Source organism: Macaca mulatta, chromosome 16 (assembly GCF_049350105.2).
Source record: "Macaca mulatta isolate MMU2019108-1 chromosome 16, T2T-MMU8v2.0, whole genome shotgun sequence".
NCBI classification, from domain to species: Eukaryota; Metazoa; Chordata; class Mammalia; order Primates; family Cercopithecidae; genus Macaca; species Macaca mulatta.
This window is the reverse complement of record NC_133421.1, coordinates 45,452,324-45,478,809: the sequence shown is the minus strand read 5'-3', so window position 1 is coordinate 45,478,809 and position 26,486 is coordinate 45,452,324. Positions and strand designations below refer to the sequence as shown.

General features: G+C 46.6%; 2 protein-coding genes across 8 annotated transcripts; both read left to right on the top strand.

The window, feature by feature from the left end:
- Positions 1-4,094: 4,094 nt before the first annotated feature.
- Positions 4,095-7,481, top strand: CCL14 (C-C motif chemokine ligand 14). Of its 2 annotated transcripts, XM_028836209.2 has the most exons (4): positions 4,095-4,173; positions 4,947-4,998; positions 6,301-6,414; positions 6,869-7,481. In XM_028836209.2, exons 1-4 carry the CDS (start codon positions 4,095-4,097, stop codon positions 6,954-6,956), a joined length of 333 nt encoding a protein of 110 aa, XP_028692042.1. In that variant the 3' UTR covers positions 6,957-7,481. The 2 variants fall into 2 exon arrangements, with proteins under 2 accessions (XP_028692042.1, XP_077826935.1); XM_077970809.1 differs by lacking the exons at positions 4,095-4,173; positions 4,947-4,998 and having other exon boundaries at positions 5,987-6,414.
- A 978-nt stretch (positions 7,482-8,459) lies between these two features.
- Positions 8,460-26,274, top strand: CCL16 (C-C motif chemokine ligand 16). 6 transcript variants are annotated; one of them, XR_013406301.1, is made up of 4 exons: positions 8,460-8,636; positions 11,678-11,798; positions 12,210-12,417; positions 26,139-26,274. XR_013406301.1 is itself a non-coding variant. In XM_001112513.5 (3 exons), the coding sequence occupies exons 1-3, from the start codon at positions 8,561-8,563 to the stop codon at positions 12,349-12,351; spliced, it is 339 nt and encodes a 112-aa protein (XP_001112513.3). In that variant the 5' UTR covers positions 8,460-8,560; the 3' UTR covers positions 12,352-12,514. The 6 variants fall into 6 exon arrangements, 2 of the variants coding, with proteins under 2 accessions (XP_001112513.3, XP_077826934.1); XR_001440341.3 differs by lacking the exon at positions 26,139-26,274 and adding an exon at positions 13,578-13,718; XR_001440342.3 differs by lacking the exon at positions 26,139-26,274 and adding an exon at positions 13,233-13,445.
- Positions 26,275-26,486: the final 212 nt, after the last annotated feature.

Sequence of the window (26,486 nt, the reverse complement as noted above, 5' to 3'; positions counted from 1 at the left end):
AGCGTGGCCAGGAGATTTGTTACATACAGGGAACTCAGCAAATAAGTACATACATTGAAGTTAATGGGAGCAGGAGTCCCTATTGTTAGAGAAGGGAGGGAAACACAGAAACGGGAAAGACTGAAATAACTCTGTGGCGTTGACTTGGAATTGGACATAGTGGTATAAACTTTTGTTTATTCATGTAGCTAGAAAGAGGATATAGAAATTGCTAATAATAGGCTGGACGCAGTGGCTCACGCCTGTAATCCCAGCACTTCGGGAGGCCAAGGCTGGTGGATCACCTAAGGTCAGGAGTTCAAGACCAGCCTGGCCAACATAGTGAAACCCCATCTCTAAAACTACAAATATTACTCGGGCGTGGTGACCTGCACCTGTAGTCCCGGCTACTCGGGAGGGTGAGGCAGGAGGATCACTTGAACCCCCGAGGCAGAGATTGCAGTGAGCCGAGATTGCACCACTTCACTCCTGGGAAACAGAGTGAGACTCCATCTCAAAAAAAAAAAAAAAAGAAATTGCTAATAATATATGAAATAGATATACTTGAAATAGACATAAATTTAAGTACATACTTACACATATATGCTTACATATATTTCCAAGTTCTAGCTACTGAAAGCCCAGACCTAAAAGTGATGCCATTCTCATAGCAATGAACACAACAAGCACTCAGATTTTGGTTTCTCAAAATCATTTTTTAGTGAAAGAAACTGAGACTCATGGAAGAAATGGCTAATTCCAGAGCTGGGCCAAGGAAAGTACAAAATTATTCTGGAACATCTATTTGTGCCAAAAAGTAAGAAAACAAGAGTAAAGAATAAACCCTAGAACTTTCTAGGAAGGGGAAACACCAGATCACCACAAATGAAAGTTTCAGAAGAAACATATTTTTGGCCAGGCACAGTGGCTCAAGCCTGTAATCATAGCACTTTGGGAGGCCGAGGTGGGCAGATCACGAGGTCAGGAGATCGAGACCATCCTGGCTAACATGGTGAAACCCCGTCTCTACTAAAAATACAAAAAAATTAGCCAGGCGTGGTGGCAGGCGCCTGTAGTCCCAGCTACTCAAGAGGTTGAGGCAGGAGAATGGCGTGAACCTGGGAGGTGGAGCTTGCAGTGAGCCGAGATCGTGCCACTGCACTCTAGCCTGGGCGACAGAGTGAGATTCCGTCTCAAAAAAAAAAAAAAGAAAAAGAAAAAAACATGTTTTTATATAACATTGTAGAATTCTATACACAATAAAAATATCAATCAAGTATGAGGGCTAAATAATGACCTCTTCAGACAAGCATGAACTCAGAAGGTTTATGTCCTACAGATCCTTCCTGTACTATTCAGTTTTTTAACTCAATATATATATGTGTTGCTTTGAAAAACATTTTTAAATATTTTTAAAATAGGGTCTTCATATTCAACAGGGGGCAATGGGAGGACATTTAAGGTCTCTAATTATGTTGCTACCAAATTTCATTCATCTGGTTGTATTGCAATTCTCCTTTACTTTTTTTTAGTCCCTCTTTGAGTTCTGAGACTTCTGGGATCATGGTCATCTTCATTCCCTGCCTCCAAGCATAGCCCAGGACTTGGCATATGATACTGTGTCAAAGAAGTGATATGGTCACAAAACCTATTCCTTTTTCCTCCTGGGCATACAGATGATGTATATTTTCCATCCCTTTGTCATTATGGTGGAGCCAGGTTACTTGATGCTGGCCATGGAATGTGGGTGAAAGTAATTTGTACCATTTTCAGAACTAATCCACAAAAATCTCCCAATCCTCCTCTGCCTCTCCCTTTTTGTATCAAGCTTGGAGGCCTTGTGCTGAAAACGGTGGCATCCAAGATAGAAACAGGCCTGGTTCCTGAATGAGTACATGGAAGATCCCAACACACACGCCATCATCCCACTACTGACCCACACTGGACTGTAACATGAGCAAGAAATAAACTTTTATTTAATTAGTCTGCTGGATTGTTTATGATAGCAGTTGGCATATACAGACTAATGTAGGTAGGAACTCAATACTTGCTGGAAGAGTACAGACACTTCCTGTAAGGCTCCTAGAAACAGCATGGCAGGTTGGCTAGTCTCCACAAAACAAGAAGCAAGCATTATTTCTTTCCGACTCACTCTGCCCATAAACAACTTGCTTCCTGAGATTGTTCCTAATAACAACTGTTATCATTTAACTTGAAGGGTTTACATAATGTTGTTATTGATGATAAGAAATATAGAAAATTTCTGGCCAGGTGCGGTGGCTCAAGCCTGTAATCCCCGCACTTTGGGAGGCCAAGGTGGGTGGATCACGAGGTCAGGAGATCGAGACCATCCTGGCTAACCCGGTGAAACCCCGTCTCTACTAAAAAATACAAAAAACTAGCCGGGTGAGGTGGCGGGCGCCTGTAGTCCCAGCTACTCGGGAGGCTGAGGCAGGAGAATGGCGTAAACCTGGGAGGCGGAGCTTGTGTGAGCTGAGATCTGGCCGCTGCACTCCAGCCTGGGCAACAGCGCGAGACTCCGTCTCAAAAAAAAAAAAAGAAATATAGAAAATTTCTAATCAATGACTGTCTCCACAACTAACCATGAGATTTCAGCCATTTCCTATAAGATGCACATATGTAGCCCTGGCTCAATGTGTTTATTCATCCTTCTTTTAAAATATGTATTCATAAGCACCTGGTATACACTAGATTCTGTGTGAATGGGCAAAGGCAAACAATAGATATTCTCCGCCCTGATGATTCAGATGAGGAGAGGAGATTAAATAGCCATCTAACCACATCAACAAAGAGAATGGGGGATGTGCCCCCAAGAACAGCATGGCGAGGGCACTAAGCTGAAAGCCTGCAGAGATGAGATTTGTCCTGCAGCCAAATCACTGTGTGAATGTGAGCAAGTTACTGGCCCTTTTTGATTCCCAGCTTCCATTCAGTAAAAGGCCAGTTTAAACTAATCAAATGGCAAAAACATAGCATGCAAGCTGCACTGCAACAGAAACTGCACGTCGGTCACAGCATAGCTTCCCAATGTGCCTGGACATGGCCTCAGAATTATTTCCAACACAGAGCTCCAGTGCCATTCCCCTACTAATCAATGAAATCTACTAGCTATCCCTGAATTAGACATTTTCTAACGTTCCCACCAAGCTTCTCTGTAGCGAAAGTCAGAGAAACCAGAAGGTCCCAAAGAGATCACTATCTGATCTCAGAAAGGACTAAGACTAAAGGCTTTGTAGAGAACCCATAAGCTTTTGCAGAGCTCCGTTGGGAGTCTCATGTTTCTTTATGGCATAATGGATAAAAATACAGACCTGGAAGCCAGACCTCCTGAGACTGAACCCCAGTTCCATTTACCAATTGTCCAAAGCTTAGGCTTTGATTCTGAGCCTGTTTCTTCAACTGCTATTCTAAAGGTTAAATAGGCCAATATTCATAAAGCATCTGGGACAGTGGCTTGTGTGTATAGCAACTGTTATGTAAATGAATTATCTACTGAGCACCACAGCACTTCTGCACCCCATGGTGTGGTGACCAGGGTGGAGATGAGACTAAGAACTGCAGGTTCTGCTTACGAGTTTAAGTTAGCATTTCCCAGTCTTGACCAATGAGACCAGACTCGGAGGAGTCCAGGCCTCATTCCACTACCCCAAACACCCTCTAGTCTCTAGATGAACAGATCCTGAGTCTCCAGGTTCCACGTGGCCTGTTCTAAGGCCTGAGATGCAATTAGATCCAGGACACATCCAGCCTTGAGATCTTTTGCTAAGTCGGAGACAGTGCCCCCAGCCCTGTGCTCACGTTCATGCCTAGGGAAAGGCTTATATCAACAGAGCTGAACTTCTTCCCACTGGGGATGGAAAACCATTTCCTCCCTTAAGCCTGGGCTCTCTCTGCTTCCTTCACACCACTGTCAACAAATGTACAGGATATGAAATCTCTGAGGCATCGCTGCTTTCCTACTTCCCTTCCAAATCTCAGCTCCCTTACTTTAAAAACTATTTGGCCTCAATGATCATTTCTCAACAATTCCTCACCGCAGGAGCCTCAGAAGCCCCCATCAAGCCAGCTCTCCTCCTGCAACAGCTTCCCACAGCATGAAGGTCTCCTTGGTTGCCATTTCCTTCTTCCTGCTCATCACTATCGCCCTAGGGACCAAGACTGAATCCTCCTCTCGTGACTGCAATGCCTTGTCTTCCTTCCAACCTAGTCCCTGCAGGGAAATGAGCAGGAGTGAGGTTGGGCTCAGGGGGGAGACCAGGAGCAGAGACTCGAAAAGGAGGGCTGGTATCTTCTTGAAATTGTGTGTATAGCAACCATTATATAAATGAATTATCTACTGAGTACCACAGTACTTTACCCCATGGTGTGGTGAGCAGGATGGAGATGAGACTTAGGACTGTAGGTTCTGCTTAAGAGTTTAAGTTAGGATCTCCCAGCCTTGACCAATGAGATCCGACTTGGGAGACTCCAGGCCTCATTCCACTACCCCAAATGCCCTCTAGTCTCCAGATAAACAGATCCTGAATCTCCAGGCCTCACGTGGCCTTGATCTCTTATCACTGTCCCCCAGGACCAGTCCCCCCTTGCCCTCAAGGACATGGAATGAGGCCAGCCTGCCTCTCTACTCCCTCAATTTCTCTGTCTTTGCCACTAAGCAAGAGTGGCTCACCCCATGTGGGGGATATTTCCTCAGGGAGATTAGGAGCAGTGTCTTGAGCCTCTCAAGGGCATTTTTCTATTGGCCCCCTGAGGTTTGGGCCCAGCTGCTTCCAGCGTCACCTATGCCCAGTGAGTGCAGCATTGCTTGGGTATAGGCTGGGGGGAAACATGACAGTATGGGGTCCCTCCTAGGCCCCCTTTTCTCAGCTGATTTCTTAGAATAAGCTGCCTTTGGAGACAACCAAAACTATTTATCACTCTTCCATTTTACCTACTCTTCTTTTCAGAAACTGGGGGGAAACAGAAGGTTGTTAAAATACAGCTAAAGTTGGTGGGTATGTGCACAGTTTGACTTGCCCTCTCCGATGTCATTTTTCAGCTCAGAGGAACAAGGTGGGAAAGTATAGGAGCTCTGAGTGGGTCTCAGGAAACAGGGGTCCCCTTATGCCGTTCTTTGGATAGTGAGGATGCTGCCTGGAATGGAGCTGGAAAACAGGACCAGCCCTTTCCACCCAGGCATCTGGCCACCCTCAGTGACCTCTGAGGCCATTGCGATGCACACCCAAGTTTCCATTCAGCAGGGTCACATAACATGCACACACCTGATTTCTCCACTCCATAACCACAACATGCGCCTGTTTGTACAGCGCTCTTGGCCTGCAATGTCCTTCCTGCTACCTCTATAATTCAAGCTTGGGGTCACCTCCTTGCTTCTACTATAAGAGCCATGAAACTTCTCAATCAGAAAATAGATGAAAAATCACCTAATCCGGTGATTTTTAAAACTTTTTAGACCGGAAAACCTTTTCTTCAAGCAAAATCTTCCACAGAGGCCCAATATGTAAAACAAACAAACAAAAAAAAAATGGATTGAGTAGGGTACAAGACACCACTCTTAAATGCAGCGGGGCCTCCACAATAGTCCCTGAGGCCCCCAGAGCTCCAGGGAGCTCAGTGTAAAAACCACTGATCCAGTCCAAGGGCCTCATTTACAGAGGAGCAGAGGAGGGAACAGGGGGAAAGTAAAATGGCCACAGTACAAAGGAAGCACAGGCAAGGTTAGGTTAGGATTTGGGTGTCCTAACTCTGTGGCCATTGTCCTTGGGGCTTGCTGTGGGCATCCTGCTCTCTCTGCAGCTTGTTGGTTCAGTGGGGACATGGGCAGGATGGAGCACTAGGAGGGGCGGGTCTGCATTCCCAAATGGCGTGTCCCCAAATCCCTATTGGGATTTCTTCCAAATATTCCTCCTATTTGGAGCATCGTTCCCAAATAAGGCATGAGGACTGCATGACATTGGCCAAGTCCCTAGCCTTCTCTGCCAGACGGCCCCCAGAGATGCTGTGAGAAGATCTGAGCGTGCTGCTCTTCAACCCCGGAGTTGAAAGTCATCCGCCAGTCTTTCCAAGAGGGGTTGAAGAAAAGGAGGGAGGGTGATTGCTGATGAGGGAGGAGGAAAAGAGGAGCCCGGGAGTACTACAGAGAAGAAGAAGAGAAGATGACAAAAGCCTACTCTCCCCTCCAAGTTCTGCGGGGCTGTTTCCTCCTTCCTTCCCTCCTCCATGCCCTCGGCTTGCAGGACCAGCCAATGGTATGGCCTTTAACATAGGGCCCCTCCTCAGCATCCAATGCTCTCTCCTCAGGGGGACCTTACCACCGTCAGAGTGCTGCCTCACCTACACTACCCACAAGATCCTGCGTCAGAGGATTATGGATTATTATGAGACCAACAGCCAGTGTTCCAAGCCCAGAATTGTGTAGGTGGCACACACACATCACACTGTGAGGAGAAGAAGCCAGCAGGGCCTCCTCGAGGGAGGCAGGGAGTGGTAGTGGAATGGGGACCCCCAGTGTACCTCGCAGGTGTGACTACACGGGAAGACGCAGCTGACAGGCAACCCGGGTGCTTTCTGGCTGGAGCCTGCAGGAGCCATGGGGAAGCTGACCCCATGGATCGGGGGAGGTGACAGAAAAGGGAGAAGAAGGCAAGAGGGCACTTCCTCGGGGGGACACAGAGACTAGATGGGTCTAGGGGTCCTAGGGACCGAAGAGCATGTCTCAGAGAGGAGACAGGCCCTAAGCGGCCTCTACCCTTGAAGAAAGGAGAAGCAGTCTAGGTCAGGTGGGGAATTTAGGAGGCAGGGAGGATGGGCTCTCTCTTCCGGCCACTGGGCCCCTTGGTTTGTGATCCTTCTCCCTCTTGCTCCACAGCTTCATCACCAAAAGGGGCCATTCCATCTGCACCAACCCCAGGGACAAGTGGGTCCAGGACTATATCAAGCACATGGAGGAGAACTGAGTGACCCAGAGAGGGTGGAGAAGGCACAGCTCAGAGACCTAAAGGGAAGATGCCGAGGCCCCCTTCCTCCACCCACTCCTAACTCTCAGCCCCAGCCCCCCTCTGGGAGCTTCCCTGCCTTGAATTAAAGACCACTTATGCCCTTCCCTGGCCTCATTCCTTTCTACTGGATTTACTCATTGGTCACGCGCTGAGGACACCAGGGAGTCCAGCCCGGGTATGGCACCCTCGGCATCAAGCCTCACTCTGCAGAAGTTTCACTGGAGCCTGGTACAAAAAAATAGGTCAAGCCTGCAATGCGGGTAGTGAGAAGCAGAAAGTGAGAAAGAAAAGCAGCGTAAAGACTGTCTCCTCCTCAACAACAATACCAGACCCCGTTTTCTTAATGCTTTCTCTACTGCAAGCACTCTGCTAGGCAGTCTGTATGCATTATCTTATTTAAGCTTCATGACAAGTGTAAAAGCTAAGAATCGTCATTTGATGTTATAGGTAACACTTCATAAAGGGCTCTCTATAGCAGTCAAACTCCATAGTCCTTTTTTCCGTGCTGTTTCCAAGGTCTTTCTTCACTGCTGTCTGGAATAGGAGTGATTCATGAAGACATTTTACCTAATCTCTCCCCTTCGCTTACATACACCAGATTATACTATATTGTTTTACTAACAGCCTTCAAGGTGGAAAAGGGTCCAGAGGCACCTGAAGAGAGAGGAGGCTGTGGGGCAGGTCCAGCCAGAGCCCAGGCCAGAGGGGCTGAAGCTGGAGCCCTAGAGCACAGACGCAGGTTGTCACGTGCACAGAGTTGGAGTGTCCCCTGCTGGTCATGGTTGGCCACGGGGGCACCTAGGAGGGATCAGCGGGCTGGCTACACCTAAAAACCGGTCCAAAGTCCAAGGTCCAAAGAGATAAATAAAAACACTGACAAATAAGTCAAATGGTCCAGCAACAAATGGGGACCCAAGGATCAGGCACACTGGTTTTTTTTTTTTGGAGTATTAGCATAAGCTGTGACATGAAAAAGTGTGAGGTCAATCATGGGGCCTTGGACTGGGAGGGGGCATATCCTTCTCAGAGGCAACTAAGCCCTACCCTTGCCTCAGTCTGGGCTCTGTAATCCTGCTTTGTGTTCATTCTCCCCAAGACTGATCACCTGGGGGAAGCTGGGGTGGTTCAACCCTGCCTGCCCCTTCCCCAACATACAGATGGCGGCAGGTAACATGGTGAAATCAAATAGATCTGGTTTTTCATCCTGCCTGTCCACCCAGGTGGACTTGGACAATTTATTTAGCCTCTAAGCCTCAGTAGTCCCAGGGAAGTCATCATCCATCGCTACTTCACTATTTTAAGGATTATATCAGATAGGGCATGTAAGGTAGCTGACACACATTCCTTCATGTGAATTCAAATTCTACTGAATTCAGCTCTGCACCAAGTCCCATCCTCCGCTGCCCTCTGTTTCAGCAAACACTGAGGCCTGTTGTTTCTCCTCCTCTACCCGCTCTGATGTGGTCAAGGTCCAGAGAGCTGAGTAGTTGGCAAGCGGACCACCAGCAGCAGACAACGTCTTCACTCGGCTCTCCCCGAAGCTGTACAGCCCCGCTGAAAGGATGAAGGTCTCCGAGGCTGCCCTGTCTCTCCTCATCCTCATCCTTATCATTACTTCTGCTTCTTGCAGCCAGCCAAGTGAGTCCACTTGTCTCTGTAGGGCAGGAACGAGAAAAGGGGATGGAGCAGCTGGCAGGGAGGTGGTGCCAAGGGCGCTGTTGGGTCTCTGGCCTCATAGGCCCCTGTGGGCTCTCCCCACCTTCATGCCTAGCTCCTGACCTCCAATTCTCCCCTTTGTAAGTAGAGCTGGGGTTGGTCCAGATCTCTCTGGGGTAAGTAGTTCCAGGAAACTGGGTCACCATTTCCTCAGGAGTCGCAAGCGTGGTGAGCAGGAATGATCACTCAGGAGAGGCCAAGAAAGCTGCAGAAAATGCAACAAGAATTGCATGCAATGAAAGGGAGGGGGAAGCATGCAGATGAGAAAGAAAAGCGGTAGGTGCCCTGGAAGAACGAGTTACGAGAGGAAGGAAGGTTCAAACAATCGGTCTAAGCCCAGGAATTGGGAGTCTGAACCGAGACACCACTTCCTCAAAGTGGCTGGCACAGGTTGCTGGGACTATCAGACAACCAAAATGAGTCCCAGAGGAATGGCTGTTTGGGAATCTATGGTCCCCTTCTCCATCCCCCAGTCTATGACTAAATAACATCTGCAGAAAAGAGGAAGGGGTTGAAAGGTTTTTGAGCTGTGGGGAGAAGGAGAATTGCGGCCTATGGAGGATGGGGTTTGTTTTGTCCTTCCGTATCTCCTCCCTCTGTCATCGCTTATGAGGACCTGGTGACGGGCGTGGGGGGGACAAAGCTGTGTACCACCCGCCCTAGGCTGCCCCAGCCATTCTTTTCTCTCTTGTTTTTTTGTTTTGTTTTGTTTTTGTTTTTTGCTTGTTTTGTTTTGTTTTGTTTTGTGTTGTTTGTGATGGAGTTTCGCTCTTGTTGCCCAGGCTGGAGTGCAGTGGCGTGATCTTGGTTCACCACAATCTCCGCCTCCCGGGTTCAAGTGATTCTCCTGCCTCGGCCTCCTGAGTAGCTGGGATTACAGGCACACGCCACTACACCCAGCTAACTTCTGTATTTTCAGCAGAGACGGGGTTTCACCATGTTGGTCAGGCTGGTCTTAAACTCCTGACCTCATGATCCCCCCGCCTCGGCCTCCCAAAGTGCTAGGATTACAGGCGTGAGCCACCACGCCTGGTCTCTTTTCTCTCTTAAGGTCACCCTGGCATGTAGTCTGGCCTGACTCTGCCTGTATAAACACAAAGGAGCAAGGGTCAGGTGCACCATGTAATCTGCCCACATACTCTCAGGATGACCCTGGTCTTTGTAAACTTTGCTTTGAGAACCAGTGATATGAGCATCACTTACGGAGGGACTGTGTGGGAGGGGGAGACAATGCTCTTTGGGAGAGTCAATCAGGCCAGTGCAGTGGGTTCAGGCTTCAAGAAAGACAGAATGGCCCACCCAAAACATGGATCAGCAAGATGGTGCTCTCAAGATGTCCCAAGCTTTGCCACTCTCTAGAGGCAAAGGGGTCAAGCTACAAAAAGATTTGCACTCTGAAGGTTTGGGGGCTGGGAGAGATCTCTGGACTGACCTCTTGTGTAGTATCCCCAATTGATGCGTAGTCAGGACAGCTCAAAGAAAACACAGCAACAATAACCAATCAAGTCCAGTAGCCTGCATGCATCAAAGAGGCGGGAGGAAAGAGCCATTTCCAAGGCAAGAAGAGCGGTCATTACTACCGTTGGCTCTTAACTATAATAAGCACTGATTGAGACTTTCTGTGTGCCAGACTCTGAGTTAAGGGCTTTCCAATCATTTTCTCACCGAATTCTAACCACGATCCTAGGGTACAAGTATCATTTACCCCCACTTAATGAATGAGGAAACTGAAACCTAGGGAGATTAGGAAATTTGCCCATGATTCAAGTCAAAATTCCAGTCAAGTCAAAATTCCAGCCCAAGCTGTCTGACACCAAAGCCTAAATCATGTACTTTTTCCTCCAGCTCTAACTTCTGTCTCTAACGGCTCTACTCTCTCACCCTTCCCCGTAACCTCCGCCTCTCCAGTGCCCTAAGATAGAGTCCAAATTACTCAGTAGTTCAGCAGGTGTGTGAACAGACCCTCCTCTCTCTCCAGTTTCATCTCTGCCCATTCATTCCTTCCTACCTTACATGTCAGCCACCCAAACTGTCCAGCACTCCCAAGACACACTGAGCTTCCCCTACCTTCAAGCTTTCCTGCATTTCTTTCTTTTCCTTTTGAGATAGAGTCACTCCTTCGTCCAGGCTGAAGTGCAGTGGCGCGATCTTGGCTCACTACAACCTCTGACTCCCGGGTTTAAGTGATTCTCCTGCCTCAGCCTCCTGAGTAGCTGGGATTACAGGCATGCACCACCATGCCCGGCTAATTTTTGTTAGTAGAGACAGGGTTTCACTATGTTGGCCAGGCTGGTCTCAAACTTCTGACCTCAGATGATTCGCTCGCCTCGGCCTCCCAAAGTGCTGGGATTACAGGCCTGAGCCACAACACCCAGCTGTGTGTCTAAATCCTGCTCATCCTTTACGAATCAATGCAGGCCTCACTTGCTTTGAGACTTCGTCCTCAACCACCGAGGATGGGTTAGGGGCCCCTCATTGTGTTCCCATAGCACCTTATACCAAAGTCTGTTCTATCCTGGACCACATTCTATGGTAGTGTTTGTTTAACTTTTCAATTTCCCTTTCAACCCTGACTACTCTGTAAGTTACTTAAGGGTAGTGACTGTATCCTCCTCATGTTTTTACCTCCACAGAGCCCGGCATACTAGCTCAACCCATGTTTGCCAGATCAAGTCACCAATAAACAAAAGAGTGAGCCAGCTTCCTCCCGGTTCCTTGGCAAGTGTGAATAACCAAGTCATTTGTAGTTGACACTCAGCTCAGAGGCTGAGGGTTCTAAATGTATGTCCCCCAGAGGGATTCATCGTTTACCCTTTCTCCATTACCTGTCAAGCTAGCATTGGTCTCCTCTAACAGACGGCTTTGCTATCAGAGCAGTGAAACACAAATGGTAGGAGACAGAGGTGGGCAGTGGTGGTCTCCCCTCTGCTTCCGTGGCTCAGCTTGCAATGTGATTCCTTCAGAAGTTCCTGAGTGGGTGAACACCCCATCCACCTGCTGCCTGAAGTTTTATGAGAAAGTGTTGCCATGGAGACTGGTGGTGGGATACAGAAAGGCCCTCAACTGTAACCTGCCAGCAATCATGTAAGCACATCCTTGTAGATATTTCTGTGGAGGGGGACAGGGAGCCCAGGGGCAGGAATGAGATACACGGGACCAACAGGTCTCTATGCTAGAAGCAGTGGAGTAGTGGCTATGGGTTTGGCCTTTGGCTCTCACGGGCCTGGGATTAATTCCTAATTTTGCCACTTTTAGCTATGCGGTCCATTAGGAAACCCAAACTTGAGGGTCTAGGCTGAGCAGAGAAGGGACTGAGAGAAGGGATGGTAAGGTTCTGAGGCCAGAGAGAGAGGCTGTCTGAGGGAACCCAGCCAGGAGAGGCCCAGGGAAGCTTTAAAGAACCTAAGGTGAGCTCCATGTGAACCAGAGGTGGGGTTGTGCACTGGACCCCTGCCTGAGTCTGCAGCCCATGACGGTCTAATTCTGCCTCTGCAGCTTCATCACCAAAAGAAACCGAGAAGTCTGCACCAACCCCAGTGACGACTGGGTCCAAGAGTACATCAAGAATCCCAACCTACCTTTGCTGCCCTCCAGGAACTTGGCCACGGTTAAAATTATTACAGCAAAGAATGACTAAGCCCAGCTCCTCAACTCCCAGTGATGACCAGGCTTTAGTGGAAGCCCTTGTTTACGGAAGAGAGAGGTAAACCCACAAAAACAGGAGAAGCCTTATTAGGCTGAAACTATCCAGTCACGTTGAGAGAAACAGAACAATGATCAAAATAAAGGAGTATTTCGAATATTTTCTCAATCTCAGGAGGAAATACCAAAGTTAAGGGATGTGGGCAGAGATACACTCTTTTATTTTTACTTTTTTTTTTTTTTTGAGATAGGGTCTTACTCTGTCACCTAGGCTGCAGTGCAGTGGTGTGATCTTGGCTCACTTGATCTTGACTCACTGTAACCTCCACCTCCCAAGCTCAAGTGATCCTCCCACCCCAGCCTCCCGAGTAACTGGGACTACAGGCTGGCACCATCACACCTGGCTAATTTTTGTATTTTTGGTAGAGACGGGATTCTACCATGTTGCCCCGGCTGGTCTCAAACTCCTGTGCCCAAGCAATCCACCTGCCTCAGCCTCCCAAAAATGCTGGGATTACAGGCGTGAGCCACCACATTCGGCCGGTGCACTCTTAATACATAGAAAAATATCTTTCACATCCTTCTCCTGCTCTGCTTCAATTTCGCACTTCACCCCAGTACACAAGCCATTCTAGATACCTAGCCAGTTTCCAGCCTGCCAGATGATCTCTGCCCTCTGGGTCTTGACCTATTAAGAGCCCCATAGAACTCTTCATTTTTCCTGCCCATCTTTATGGATTTTTATGGATCTGTATTTTCTTCAATTATTCTTTTATTTTATAATACAACTTTTCATAGGAAGTCAGGATGAGAATATTCACATTAATCATTTTTGCAGAGGCTTTGCTAGACCCTCTCATATTTTGTCTTCCTCAGGGTGGCATGGGTACAGAGAGTGCCTGACTGGGAAAGAAAAAAAAAAAAAAAAGAGTGAGCGAGAAGAAGAAGAAGAGACACAAATCTCTACCTCCCATGTTAAGCTTTGCAGGACAGGGAAAGAAAGGGTATGAGACTCGCCTAGGGGTAAACTCTTAGTCCAAAACCCAAGCATGCAATAAATACAACTTCCTTATTTGGCAGCTTGATTCCTAACTTCCTGCTTTTTTTCTGCTAGGGTGAAAGAAGCTTAATCTCAGTTTTTTTCAGGGGCTTCTCCACATTTCTTGAGACTTTTGTCAAGGTTGGGGGCCATTTATAATCAATCTCCCCCTCTGTCTCCAGCTCAACAGCAGACAGCTGACTCAGCTCCTTTGCATTCAACATTCTTCCAAAATGCTGTTGTGAAGACAAAACAAAAGCCAGGTAATTAAGACCGGATGGTTAAGCAAAACAAATAAATACAGTGAAGTATCAAGCTGAAAACGGGCCAACGACTTGGATTCTGGTAAACTGACTCATGGCTGCCCCCAAGTGGCCATGTTGTTAAAACCCGAGCGGCCTCCCTTGGCCGGGCGCAGTGGCTCACGCCTGTAATCCCAACACTTTGGGAGGCTGAGGCGGGCGGATTACGAGGTCAGGAGATCGAGACCATCCTGGCTAACACGTTGAAACCCAGTCTGTACTAAAAATACAAAAAAATTAGTCGGGCGTGGTGGCGGGCGCCTGTAGTCCCAGCTACTCCGGAGGCTGAGGCAGGAGAATGGCGTGAACCCGGGATGAACCCGGGAGGCGGAGCTTGCAGTCAGCCGAGATGGAGCCACTGCACTCCAGCCTGGGTGACAGAGGGAGAGGCCATCTCGGAAAAAAAAAAAAAAAAAAAAGCCGCCTCTTCAGCCCAAGCTCATCTACCCAGGTTGGCCATCTCATGTAGCTGGCCAATCAGACTCTTGGAGAGATTTGAAATTTGGACCTGAGAAACTCAGTCTGGTTGCTGCTAGAGCAGAAGTGAGTTTCTGGCAGTGTCCCAAGGAAAGAGGTCTACGAACTTCTGTCCCGAGGTCCCTGGAACTGCCTCACTTTCTGCCCCAGCTCCAGGCTGGGGGCTTCAGCTGGTCTTTCAGTTCCATGAGATGTCCCAGTATCCTTTCTTTAAAAAAAATGTCTAGGCCAGGCGCAGTAGCTCATGCTTGCAATCCCAGCCCTTTGGGAGGCCAAGGCAGGCGGATCACTTGAGGCCAGGAGTCTGAGACCAGCCAGGACAACATGGCCCGTCTCTACTAAAAATACAAAACTTAGCATGGTGGTGCACGCCTGTAATCCCAACCACTCAGATGGCTGAGGCACGAGAATCGCTTGAACCCAGGAGGCAGAGGTTGCAGTAAGCTGAGATCACGCCACTACACTCCAGCCTAGGCAACAGAGTGAGACTCCATCTCAATTTAAAAAAAAAAAAAAAAAAATTCCTAAAGGGCCATGTTGGCAATTTAGCACCTCAGGAATAACTTATCGGTTTAGGTCAGTTCTTGGTGGGGGATGGGGGATGTATGTGTATTAAAATAGACATAACAGGGGCTGGGCAAGGTGGCTAACGCCTGTAATCCCAACACTTCCAGAGTCTGAGGTGGGCGGATCACTTGAGGCCAGGAGTTCCAGACCAGCTTGGGCAACACGGCGAAACCCCGTTTCTACCAAAAATATCAAAAAAAAAAAAAAAGCTGGGCATGGTGGCCTGAGCCTAGGGTCCCAGCTGCTCAGGAGGCTGAGGCAAGAGGATCGCTTGAGCTGGGGAGTCAGCTGAGATCGTGCCACTGCACTCCAGCCTGGGTGACAGAGTGAGACCCTGTCTCAAAAAACGTGTGTGTGTGTATGTGTGTGCACGCACGTGTACATATACACACATAACAGGGTCACGCACAGTGGCTCATGCCTGTAAACCCAGCACTTTGGGAGGCTGAAGCAGGAGGATCATTTGAGTCCAGGAGTTTGAGATCAGCCTGGGCAGTATGGTGAGAGCTTATGTATGTTTTATCTCTACAAAAAATTAATTAGCCGGGCATGGTGGTGTGTGCCTGTGGTCACAGGTATTCAGGAGCCTGAGGTGGGAGGATTGCTTGAGCCCAGGAGGTTGAGGCTGCACTGCAGTGGGCCATAATATCACCACTGCACTCTAGGCTGGATGACAGAGCTAGTCTGCCTAAAAAAAATACATACACACACACACACACACACACACACACACACAATTTACCATTTTAAACATTTTTAAGTGTACAATCCAGTACATTCACTTTGTTAGGTGAACATCACCACTATCCATCTCCAGACTTTTTTCATGGTCCCAGCCTAAGACTCTTGTACCCATTAAATGCTAACTCACCATTCTCTCCCCCACCAGCCTCTGGTAACCACTATTCTTTCTGACGCTATGAATTTGACAGCTCTAGGTATTACATGTGAGTGGAATCACGTAGCATTTGTCCTTTTGTGACGGACTTATTTCACCAGCGTAGTGTCATCAAGGTTCATCCAAGTTGCGGCATGCTTCAGAACGTCATTCCTGTTAGTCATTAGGCTAACATTCCATTGTAGGTATCTGGCACATTTTGTTTATCCAGCTATCTGCTGGTGGACGTGTGGGTATCTCCCTTTTCTTGCTAGTCAGAGTTTGCAGATCTTGGTTTCTGTTACTTGCGCCAAAAGCACCTGAACTTGGACAGCAACTCATCAATCACCCGGGCAGTGACTCAGAGGAGCCCCATGTGCTTGCTGCTCTTGCTCCTCCGCAGGGGCCAGTGCCACTTGCTTTGGACCCTCCCTGGACTGTGAGTCCCTGCTCCTTGATCCAGGAATTTCTCTCCACCCTCCTTGCTATCAGGGGTTACAGCTAAATATGATCAAACTCCTTCCTCCAGGAGCTCCCAGCCTGGGGATGACAGAATCGCTAACATACAATGTAGTCAGGCCCAGACCTTTGCCTGCAGAGGCCAAAGCAGACATGGGGGTGGGAGTGGGGGCGGCAGGGCCCAGGCTGACAGAAGTCAGAACAGCATCAGATGAGGCAAGAAGTTTCAAAGTCCTTATCCAGCACCAGGGTCAAAGCCAGGGAGTCAGAGTTCAAAGGCCTAAAAAACAGGACAAGGTTGAAAACAGGAAGCTCAGGGCTGGGGTTCTGGCAAGCTGGAACAGAATGTCGTTGTCCTGTGTTTTGTTTTGTTTTTAAATTCAGGAGGATTGAGGTGTCAGTCTGAAAACCTGACTAATTGAGAATCTATATACACAGAATCAGATCCCCACCCTAGCACGTAATAAAAAGCTTGCCAGAAACTCCTGAAGGTTCAGAACTGGAAGAGCTTTTCTCACGTGCATTCAGTTGCTTTCAAGAAGGATATTTCTCGTCTTTTCAAGGTAGGCAGATAGATGGCTGACCTTACACACACACAGAAAGGACCTCGGTCATTCTGATATATAGAGTTTTCCAGCCGTGGTCATCCTAAAGCGAATAAACCTATTCTCAAACAACTTAGATGACTGACCGTTTGCCTTGTAGAATACAGGTGGCTCAGTACATGGGGGAATCAACTGGAACAGGAAGGGAAGAAAATGAGGGAACAACTCCAGGTAGTACAAAGAGCATTTTACTGGGAGTCACAGAGGATGGCTCGCGTGTCCTCTTTCTACACAGCTGTCTTAGACACCGTGAGGCCTTGAAGCAGATGACCAGATGTCCTGAGGCTGGTTTCAGCAGGCCTGTTTGAAATATTATTAGGCCTTCTTGGATGGGTCGTGTGAACACATATTTTCTTCCCATGAGAGCATACATGCACTTGCACATGTAAGAGCAACTATTGAGAGTCATCAGCAGCCTGAGCTGGCACTTGGGGACACAGCTGATGCAATGGTTTAAAAGCACTGTCTCCAAGCAGGGTGCGGGGGTGCATACCTATAGTCCCCTTAACCCAGGAGGCTGAGGCAGGAGGATCACTTGAGCCCAGGAGTTCGAGGCTGTCATGTGCCATGACTGTGCCTGTGAATAGCCACTGCACTCCAGCCTGGGTGATGTAGCAAGACCCCATATCTTGTATTTAAAAAAAAAAAAAGTATTATCTCCAAACTCAAACTCTGACAGACCATCTGTGTTTGAGTCCCAACTCTCTCACTCACTGTGAGGTCTTGGGTAACTATTAATCCTCCTAAGCCTTAGTTTACTCATCTGTAAAATAGACCAATTATGATACCTACCCCCCAGTGTTGAAAGGATGAAAAGGCAATGTGACAGAGTGCTTAGCAGATAAGTGCTCAATAGGCCTTATTGTTCCAGTATCTGACTTTTCTCTAGGACCACAGAACATAAGATAGTAAGGAGCTTTCTGTCATTGTGAAGATAAGGGAATTAAAGCCCAGAGATGGAAAGCGATTTAGCGAAGGTCACGCTACAAATCACCAGCAGATCTGGCACTAGAACTGGAGGCTATACTTTAAAAAGAAGAAACCTCTGATCTACACAAGCCTGAGGCTGGTGTGAATATGTGAAAGATTGGGGTCATCTGACTAAAGAAGCAGTAGTTCAAAGCCTGAGACCTCATTTTGCATGACGTGGTTTCCCTGGAGAGCCTGGCCTCCATTCAGGTGTCTGTGATTCCCGCCAAGGAGACTTTGAAGAAGGAATGGGCAAATGCAGAAAGGGACCTCAAACCTCTCCAGAGCCTGGTATTTATGAGCAATAGCCTTAACCTTTCTGAGCCCAGTTTCCTCTTCGGCAAAATGGAGCTGATACCTTACAGCGCTGCTGTGACAACTGCCAGCTTCTGGTACAGGTTCTGGAATAAACATCATAATAAAATGGAAAACTGTATTAATACCTTAGCAGCTAAAGCAGGAATTCCTATCATGGAGGAAATAACCTTTGTTAAGAAAATGAATTGGTAACCCTGGTTAAGGAAGGACACTCCGCCAGGACATGGGGCTGAGACTTCAGAGGAAGGACTGAAGTTGTTTCAAGCAAACCGGGAGAAACAGCTTTGCCCCTGAGAGCCAGAGGGGAGGAAGATATAGGGGCTGGAGAAGGGGATAGAGGCTGTGCAATGAGCAGCAGGACTGCCCTCCTTCCTGGAGTCCTCAGAAGTGCCATCAATTATTTTGCTTCCTGGCCAGCGCGGTGGCTCTTGTTTGTAATCCCAGCACTTTAAGAGGCCGAGGTGGGAGGATCACCTGAGGTCAGGAGTTTGAGACCATCCTGGCCAACATGGTGAAACCCCATCTCTACTAAAAGTACAAAAATTAGCTGGGCGTGGTGGTGCATGCCTGTATTCCCAGCTACTCAGGAGGCTGAGGCAGGAGAATCCCTTGAACCCAGGTGGCAGAGCTTGCAGCAAGCCGAGATCACGCCACTGCACTCCAGCCTGGGCAACAGAGTGAGACTCTGTCTTGGAAAAAAAAAAAAAAAACACACACACAGAGATGGAAACACCAATAATTACAAGTTATTGGGAGAATTACACTGGTTAACGTAAGTAAAGTGCCTAGTTTTGGGCCTGGCGTGAGATTTAGTACTTATGGGTTCCCTTGCCAGAGAAACGCTGCTTCTGTCTTGCAAGTTCTTGCTGAAAGAGGCAAGACAGAGTCAGATGACACTTATCAGTTCCCACAACAACACAAAAGCTGATGGAAAAGGAATCATGTCATGAGCAAAAGAATCAATAAATCATTTGAATCAAGAAACAGTTACTTCCACCCTTAGCACACTCAGAACTTCCCCCTCGCTCCTCCCTTGCATTCTGATCAAAAAAGGAGTCTTGGCCGGGCGTGGCTGTTCACGCCTATAATTCCAACGCTTTGGGAGACCCAGGCCGGCAGATCACCTGAGGTCGGGAGTTCCAGACCAGCCTGACCAACGTGGAGAAAACCTGTCTCTACTAAAAATACAAAATTAGCCAGGCGTGGTGGCATGCGCCTCTAATCCCAGCTACTCAGGAGGCTGAGGCAGGAGAATTGCTTGAACCCGGGAGGTGGTGGTTGCCGTGAGCCGAGATTGTGCCACTGCACTCAAGCCTGGGCAACAAGAGTGAAACTCTGCCTCCAAAAAAAAAAAGGAGTCATCCCCGTCCCCACACAGACCGTGTGCATGAGGTTTCTCATCCGAGCCACAGAACAGAGACAACTTACGACTGCTTTCTCAGTTCTCCTAGGATGATACATAACCAACACCACTCTGGACGGAGGAAGGTTAAGCCATTACATCTACTGCTTATCTTAAGCCAGTTCAAAAAGCCTGTCTCAGGGCAGGGGCCACTTCTAATTTACTCTGCTCCCATCCAGGGCCCTTTGCACCTGGGGGGACCTCACTAAATGTCTAATCATGAATTTCACACAAAGGCATGGGAGCAGGGATTGGAAGTCAATGTGATGGGGCCCTCTAGCTGTGAGTGAGGGGATCAGTGCAGGGATGTGTCTCTACCGAGACGGCAGTTTAAGCTGGGTCCTGGAGTGTGGATTTAGGTCCTGGAGTTCTGGACTGAGTTGCTGAAAAGCAATTGTCGTCTGACTTGATTTTAGGAAAATTAGTGAGCAGCGCCACCCAGTGGTTAAAGCCACAATGACTAATCTCTGTGCTCATTGGGCTGGATCATACGTAAGCCCAGTTGCTGAGATAGCCCCTCCTGGTGCGCACACCTTCCACCTTCCACCTTCCCAACTCTCCTTGTTTTCTCCCCTTTTGAAGAGAGCTGAGGCATTCAGTACACACTGAGGGCACAATGCTTTCGAGGAGCTTTCCTTCCCACTAAAAATGGGAAGAGAGATCACGCACAAACATACACATTATCAGATTCTGTAATGAAGAATAGAGCAGAGTAAGAGTGATGGCGAGGAGTACACAAAACACCTTTGTACGGTTTGATAGGACCCACCAAGAAGAACAATTTTCTTTGGGAAGCCAAGGTGGGTGGTTCATCCGAGGTCAGGAGTTCGAGACCAGCCTGACCAACACAGTGAAACCCTGTCTCCATTAAAAATACAAAAATTAGGCCGGGCGCGGTGGCTCAAGCCTGTAATCCCAGCACTTTGGGAGGCTGAGATGGGCGGATCACGAGGTCAGGAGATTGAGACCATCCTGGCTAACACGGTGAAACCCCGTCTCTACTAAGAAATACAAAAAATAGCCGGGCGAGGTGGCAGCGCCTGTAGTCCCAGCTACTCGGGAGGCTGAGGCCGGAGAATGGCGTGAACCCGGGAGGCGGAGCTTGCAGTGAGCTGAGATCCGGCCACTGCACTCCAGCCTGGGCTACAGAGGGAGACTCCGTCTCAAAAAAAAAAAAAAAAAATACAAAAATTAGCTGGGCGTGGTGGTGGGTGCCTGTAATCCTAGCTACTTGGGAGGCTGAGGCGGAAGAATCGCTTGAACCTGAGAGGCAGAGTTTGCAGTGAGCCAAGATTGTGCCACTGCACTCCATCCTGGGTGACAGAGCGAGACTCCGTCGGAAAAAAAAAAAATTAATAAGGATCTGATTAAAGTTCATATTAAACTTGTCGCTTCCAGCATGGGGAACTGAGCCCCTCACACACCTAACAAACTGACCATTCTGCAAGTCAAAGCCATCAACTCTAGACAAAAATTTAAAATATAACTGAGAACTTGGGTGACTACACAAAAGTGGACAGATGTCAGAGGGACACTGAAAACTGGAACCAGCAACAGGCATCCAGGGAGTTCCTATTTTTTGTGGCCTTGGCCTGAAGGCAATGGCAGTTGCTGTGGAGGATGCCACAGGGTTGGCTAAAACTAACACAAAGTGTGTGGACTGGGCACGGTGGCTCATACCTGAAATCCCAGCACTTTGAAAGACCGAGGTGGGCGGATCACCTGAGGTCAGGAGTTTGTGACCAGTCTGGCCAAGATGGTAAAACCCCGTCTCTACTAAAAAAACAAAAATTAGGCCAGGCGCGGTGGCTCATGCCTGTAATCCCAGCACTTTGGAAGGCCGAGGCGGGCAGATCACGAGGTCAGGAGATAGAAACCATCCTGGCCAACATGTTGAAATCCCATCTTTACTTAAAAAAAAAAAGAAAGAAAGAAAACACACACACACACACACACACAAATTAGCGAGGCATGGTGGCGTGTGCCTGTAATCCCAGCTACTCGAGAGGCTGAGGCAGGAGAATCACTTGAACCGGGGAGGCAGAGGTTGCAGTGAGCGGAGATCGCGCCATTGCACTCCAGCCTGGCGACAGAGCAAGACTCCATCTCAAAAAAAAGAAAAAAGAAAAAATTACCCAGGTGTGGTGTCCCTACTAAAAATACAGAAATTAACTGGGCCTGGTGGCACATGCAGCTACCCAGGAAGCTGAGGCACAAGAATGGTTTGAACCTGGGAGGCAGAGGCCACAGTGAGCTGAGATCGCACCATTGCACTCCAGTCTGGGTGATGGAGTGCAATGGAGAGAAACTCTGTCTCAAAAAAAAAGAAAGAAAGAAAGAAATTACCATTACCCAGCTTTCCTCCACATACAGGAGTTAGTCCTGTATAGCAAATATTTGTTGTTTGCATTTTGATCTAGACATAACTGTTTTATTTTTCAGAATTCTCAGTGAAAATTCTTTGAATTACGTAAGAATTCATTTGCAGGCCTGCTATACCTCCAGGATTTGTAAGTTAGTTAATCATATTTATGAGTTTTTAGTCATATTATTTATAAAATGAATAAGGTGTTTAAATTAGATAATCTGTAAGATTTCTTCCAGCAATAAAATTCTGCAATTCTGTAAGTTTCTACAGGGTCTCTGCCTATCTCTAGCATTAACTACCTCCTATGCATTTTCAATTTTTAAACTATATAGACAAAATACAGACAGAAATATTTCACATGGTAATAAGATCTGAGCAGTGATTGACCCCATATGAACCTTGTTTTATAAAAAGTGTTCACGTACCATCTTACATTTACTCTACAACCAATAGATCAAATCTAATTTATGGTCTATTTTTAAATAGCCCACTAAGTTAAGAATGGTTTTTACATTTTTGAAGGACTGTGATAGGAAAAGCAAAGAAACAAAGAGAAATATGCAACAGAGACCACATGTGGCCCATAAAGCCTAAAATATTTACTATCTGACATTCCCCAAAAAAGATTTGAAAAAATTGGTTTAGTAGAATGAAAGGAATTAAAGTTAACTTTGGATTGTTGCCTAAAGGAGAAGAAAATACAGACCACCTGCATTAATTTCAACATCATTAATCCAGATTTTTTTGGTAATTTAATCTGAATTGAATTAACATTTAAATATTAAAAAGGGCAGGCCTGGTGGCACATGCCTATACTCCCAGCACTTTTGGAGCCAAGGCGGGTGGATCAAAGGTCAAGAGTTCGAGACCAGCCTAGCCAACATGATGAAACCCCGCCTCTACTAAAAATATAAAATTAGCCAGGTGTGGTGGTGCGTGCCTATTATCCCAGCTACTCAGGAGGCTGAGGCAGGAGAATTGATTGAATTTGGGAGGTGGGGGTTGTAGTGAGCTAAGATCGTGCCACTGCACTTCAGCCTGGACAACAGAGTGAGACTCTGTTGCAAAATATAATCATAATAATATAAATAAACAAATATTAAAGATTAAGAGGCTGAAATATATAAATAATACTAAAGCTACCAAGAGAATAGATTGGTATTAAGGATTTCATTTCAGGAATTGTTATATTAAAACAGATGTTTAAAATGATGGTTAAGTGGTATAGCTAGAAATGTTTACACTAAGTAAGCATATCAGAAATGCCCCAACTCTTCACTAATTACAAAATAACTATCTCCCCAGCCCTGTTACCAAGGAAGGAATACCTGCATAGTATTTCTGTCTGTTTAGAGATAAAAAGTTACTATGTTCATTGCTATCAAAGCTTGATTTTTATCCTTTGTCTATGGTCCAGGGCCGTGTATGTCATTAATCCTTGCTAAGCTTATTAGTGATGCTCTTTTGCAAACAATATGAGCAGTACAGGTGCAAAGACACTGAGTGAAGGCCTGCTTTCTGCCCGACTGCTTAACATGGTTAAGATCTTTTAAACCATCAGAGCTTTTAAGGTCTTTGTTTCTCTTAATAATATACCTACTAGATTTTTTTAAATACCATCCATGAACTTAAAGGAATTACCATTCTCATTGGTGTTTTTAAAGAAACAAACAAGCCTCTCTATACTGCTTTCTTCAGGACTGATTTTCAACTGATATATGCAGGTATAGCCATATTGGTTGTTAAATATGGAAATATGTTCTTACTGGTTGGTAAAGAGCCGCCGTTGTAAGCTGTCTGGACGTCCTCCACAGCCTGGCCTTTCCAACAGGAACTTCACTGCCGTACCTCCCCACAATCCAACAATTAAAAGGTTATCCCGAGGCATAGCAGGAGGTCTTTAGGACCCTTCTTCTTCACAAGGCTTGCATCCATACTCATTGCTGGTGCTGGGGTCATCCCTTCCATGTAACAATTTTGAATACCACCCTGACTTTCTGACTAATAGAGTTAATCGTTACTGTTTTATCAATGTTTGTGTTCACAGTCTAGAGTATCAAATAGCTCTAGCTCACCTGTGTTGCTTATCTGTATAGAATCAACATTCAGAGTTGTATTATTTCTGAATAAGCCGAGGATGCTATCATACTATAACTCAGTCTCCTAAACCACACTGAATTTTTTTCTTTATTTCTCTCAATGTTAACAGTGCGACCTCAGTTCTGTATTCTGTTGTTCCTTTCAGTTCGCTTTGCACCTCACAGGCCTCCAGATATCTCCTTGAAGCCTTTGCTCTTTGAAGTGCCAGCATCACTACAGAGTCAGTGTCTGTTGGCCAAGATTGGGTTTTCCAAGAAATAGATGCTCAACGTCAATGTTCAAATGCCAGCGTGAACCACGGAGTAGTGATTGTGGGAAATACTGGATTCTGCAAAACTGCCACCGTCTCCAGACTGGTGGCCCTCAGCTGCCATGGTACAAGGATGAGACAGCTTCAGACAGCCCACATGCCTCCCCCAAATGTATGTTTCGTTTTTAAATAACTCCCTGCTTCACTGGCATTGAAGTTTTTCTGATATATTTATATTAAGTCATATATCCTTTTACTTTCCGATCTTTAAAACCTGACTTCGATGTGAGGACTATTTTTTTTTTTAACAGAGTCTCGCTCTGTTGCCCAGGCTGGAGCGCAGTGGAGCAATCTCGGCTCACTGCAAGCTCCGCCTCCCGAGTTCACGCCATTCTCCTGCCTCAGCCTTCTGAGTAGCTGGGACTACAGGCGCCTGCCACCACGCCTGGCTAATTTTTATTATTATTATTATTATTATTATTATTATTATTTTGTATTTTTAGTAGGGACGGGGTTTCTCGTGTTAGCCAGGATGGTCTCGATCTCCTAACCTCATGATCCACCAGCCTCGACCTCCCAAGGTGTTAGGATTACAGGTGTGAGACACCACGCCTGGCCCATGTGAGGACTATTAATTCAGAGGTGAAGACAGTAATTACTTACAAAATCAAATACCAGATAAAGGGGAATAGAGTAAGAGGAGGAAGTGAACAGCAGACATAATACACGACATACAATCACTGAACTTCACCTTAACTCAAAATGTCACACATTCCTTTAGGCTTTTTTCCCTGCCATCTCCCATATCCACCCCCCTGCAGTTATCCAGAACTCTCTTCAGTGACCAAGGAATTTACTGTACCAGTTGAATGAAAGAAGTCTAAATTCACTCCTGCTGGTTAAACGAGGACTACTTTTTCCTATTTCTCCTTCTTTTCAATAGCTATTGGCCATCAAATAACAACTTCCAATATTTACTTTGGTATCCATTTTTTGTTGTTGTTGTTGAGACGGAGTCTGGCTCTGTCGCCCAGGCTGGGGTGCAGTGGCCGGATCTCAGCTCACTGCAAGCTCTGCCTCCCGGGTTTACGCCATTCTCCTGCCTCAGCCTCCCAAGTAGCTGGGACCACAGGCGCCCACCACCTTGCCTGGCTAGTTTTTTGTATTTTTTTAGTAGAGACGGGGTTTCACGGTGTTAGCCAGGGTGGTCTCGATCTCCTGACCTTGTGATCCGCCCGTCTTGGCCTCCCAAAGTGCTGGGATTACAGGCTTGAGCCACCGCGCCCGGCCTAGTATCCATTTTTGAAGTATGATATTATTCGTAAATATAGTGTATAATTTCTACTAGTAGGGATGCATTTTCTAAATAACAAGAACAAATTGAATTTTTTAAAAAATCTTAAACAGTTTTATTGAGCTATAAAATTCACATACCATGTAATTCACCCATTTAAAGTATTCAGTTCAGTATTTTTAGTATAATTCACAGGGCTGTACAGCAATCACCATAATCTAACTTTAGACGATTTTCATCCACCTAAAAAAAACTCATGCCTGTTAGCAGCCAATCCCCATTCTCCTCTTAACCCTCTATTTCCAGCCCTAGATAACCACTAATTTACTTTCTATCTCTACGGATTTTCCTATACTGGACATTTCATATAAATAGAATCATACAAGATAAAGTCTTTTTTTTTTTTTTTACTGCCTTCTTTGACTTAGCATAACATTTTCAAGGGTTATCCCCGTTCTAGCACGTATTGGTATCTTATTTCATTTTATTGCTGAGTAATAGTTATTGAGTGGATATACTGTGTTTTATCTAGTCATCAGTTGGTGGGCATTTAGGTTGTTTCCACTTTTGGCTATTATAAATCATTCTTCTATGAACATTTGTGTACAAGTTTTTGGGTGGATGTGTGTTTTTATTTCCCTTAGGTATAGTCTTAGAAGCAGTATTGGTGGATCATAGAACAAATGGACTTTAGCCATTTTTCCTTTAAAGTTTTATGATTATCTGATGCAACCATCTAAATCTTTTTAATACAGATGTGGATGCCAACAGACAGCTGCCACTCACACAGCCACCTTCAGCCCACTCATCTATCACCAGTGGAAGCTGCCCAGGAGCTCTGGAAATACGCAGGCAGCAGGAGAAGGATATGTGAAGACTAGCCTCACAAGTGTGATAGGATTCCCATGTTGGGGACATGCCAGTTCCATTTTAACATTAAGGAAGCAAAGATAGGGAGAAACCTTTGGCAAAGTGAACAAAAATACATAAAGGTACACCATGAGAGCCTGGAGGAAAGTTTCTCTTTCTTTACTATTCCTAGAAAAATACTTTCTTATGTTGGGATCAGAACCTTAGAGTTGGAAAGACTCTTAGAAATAAAA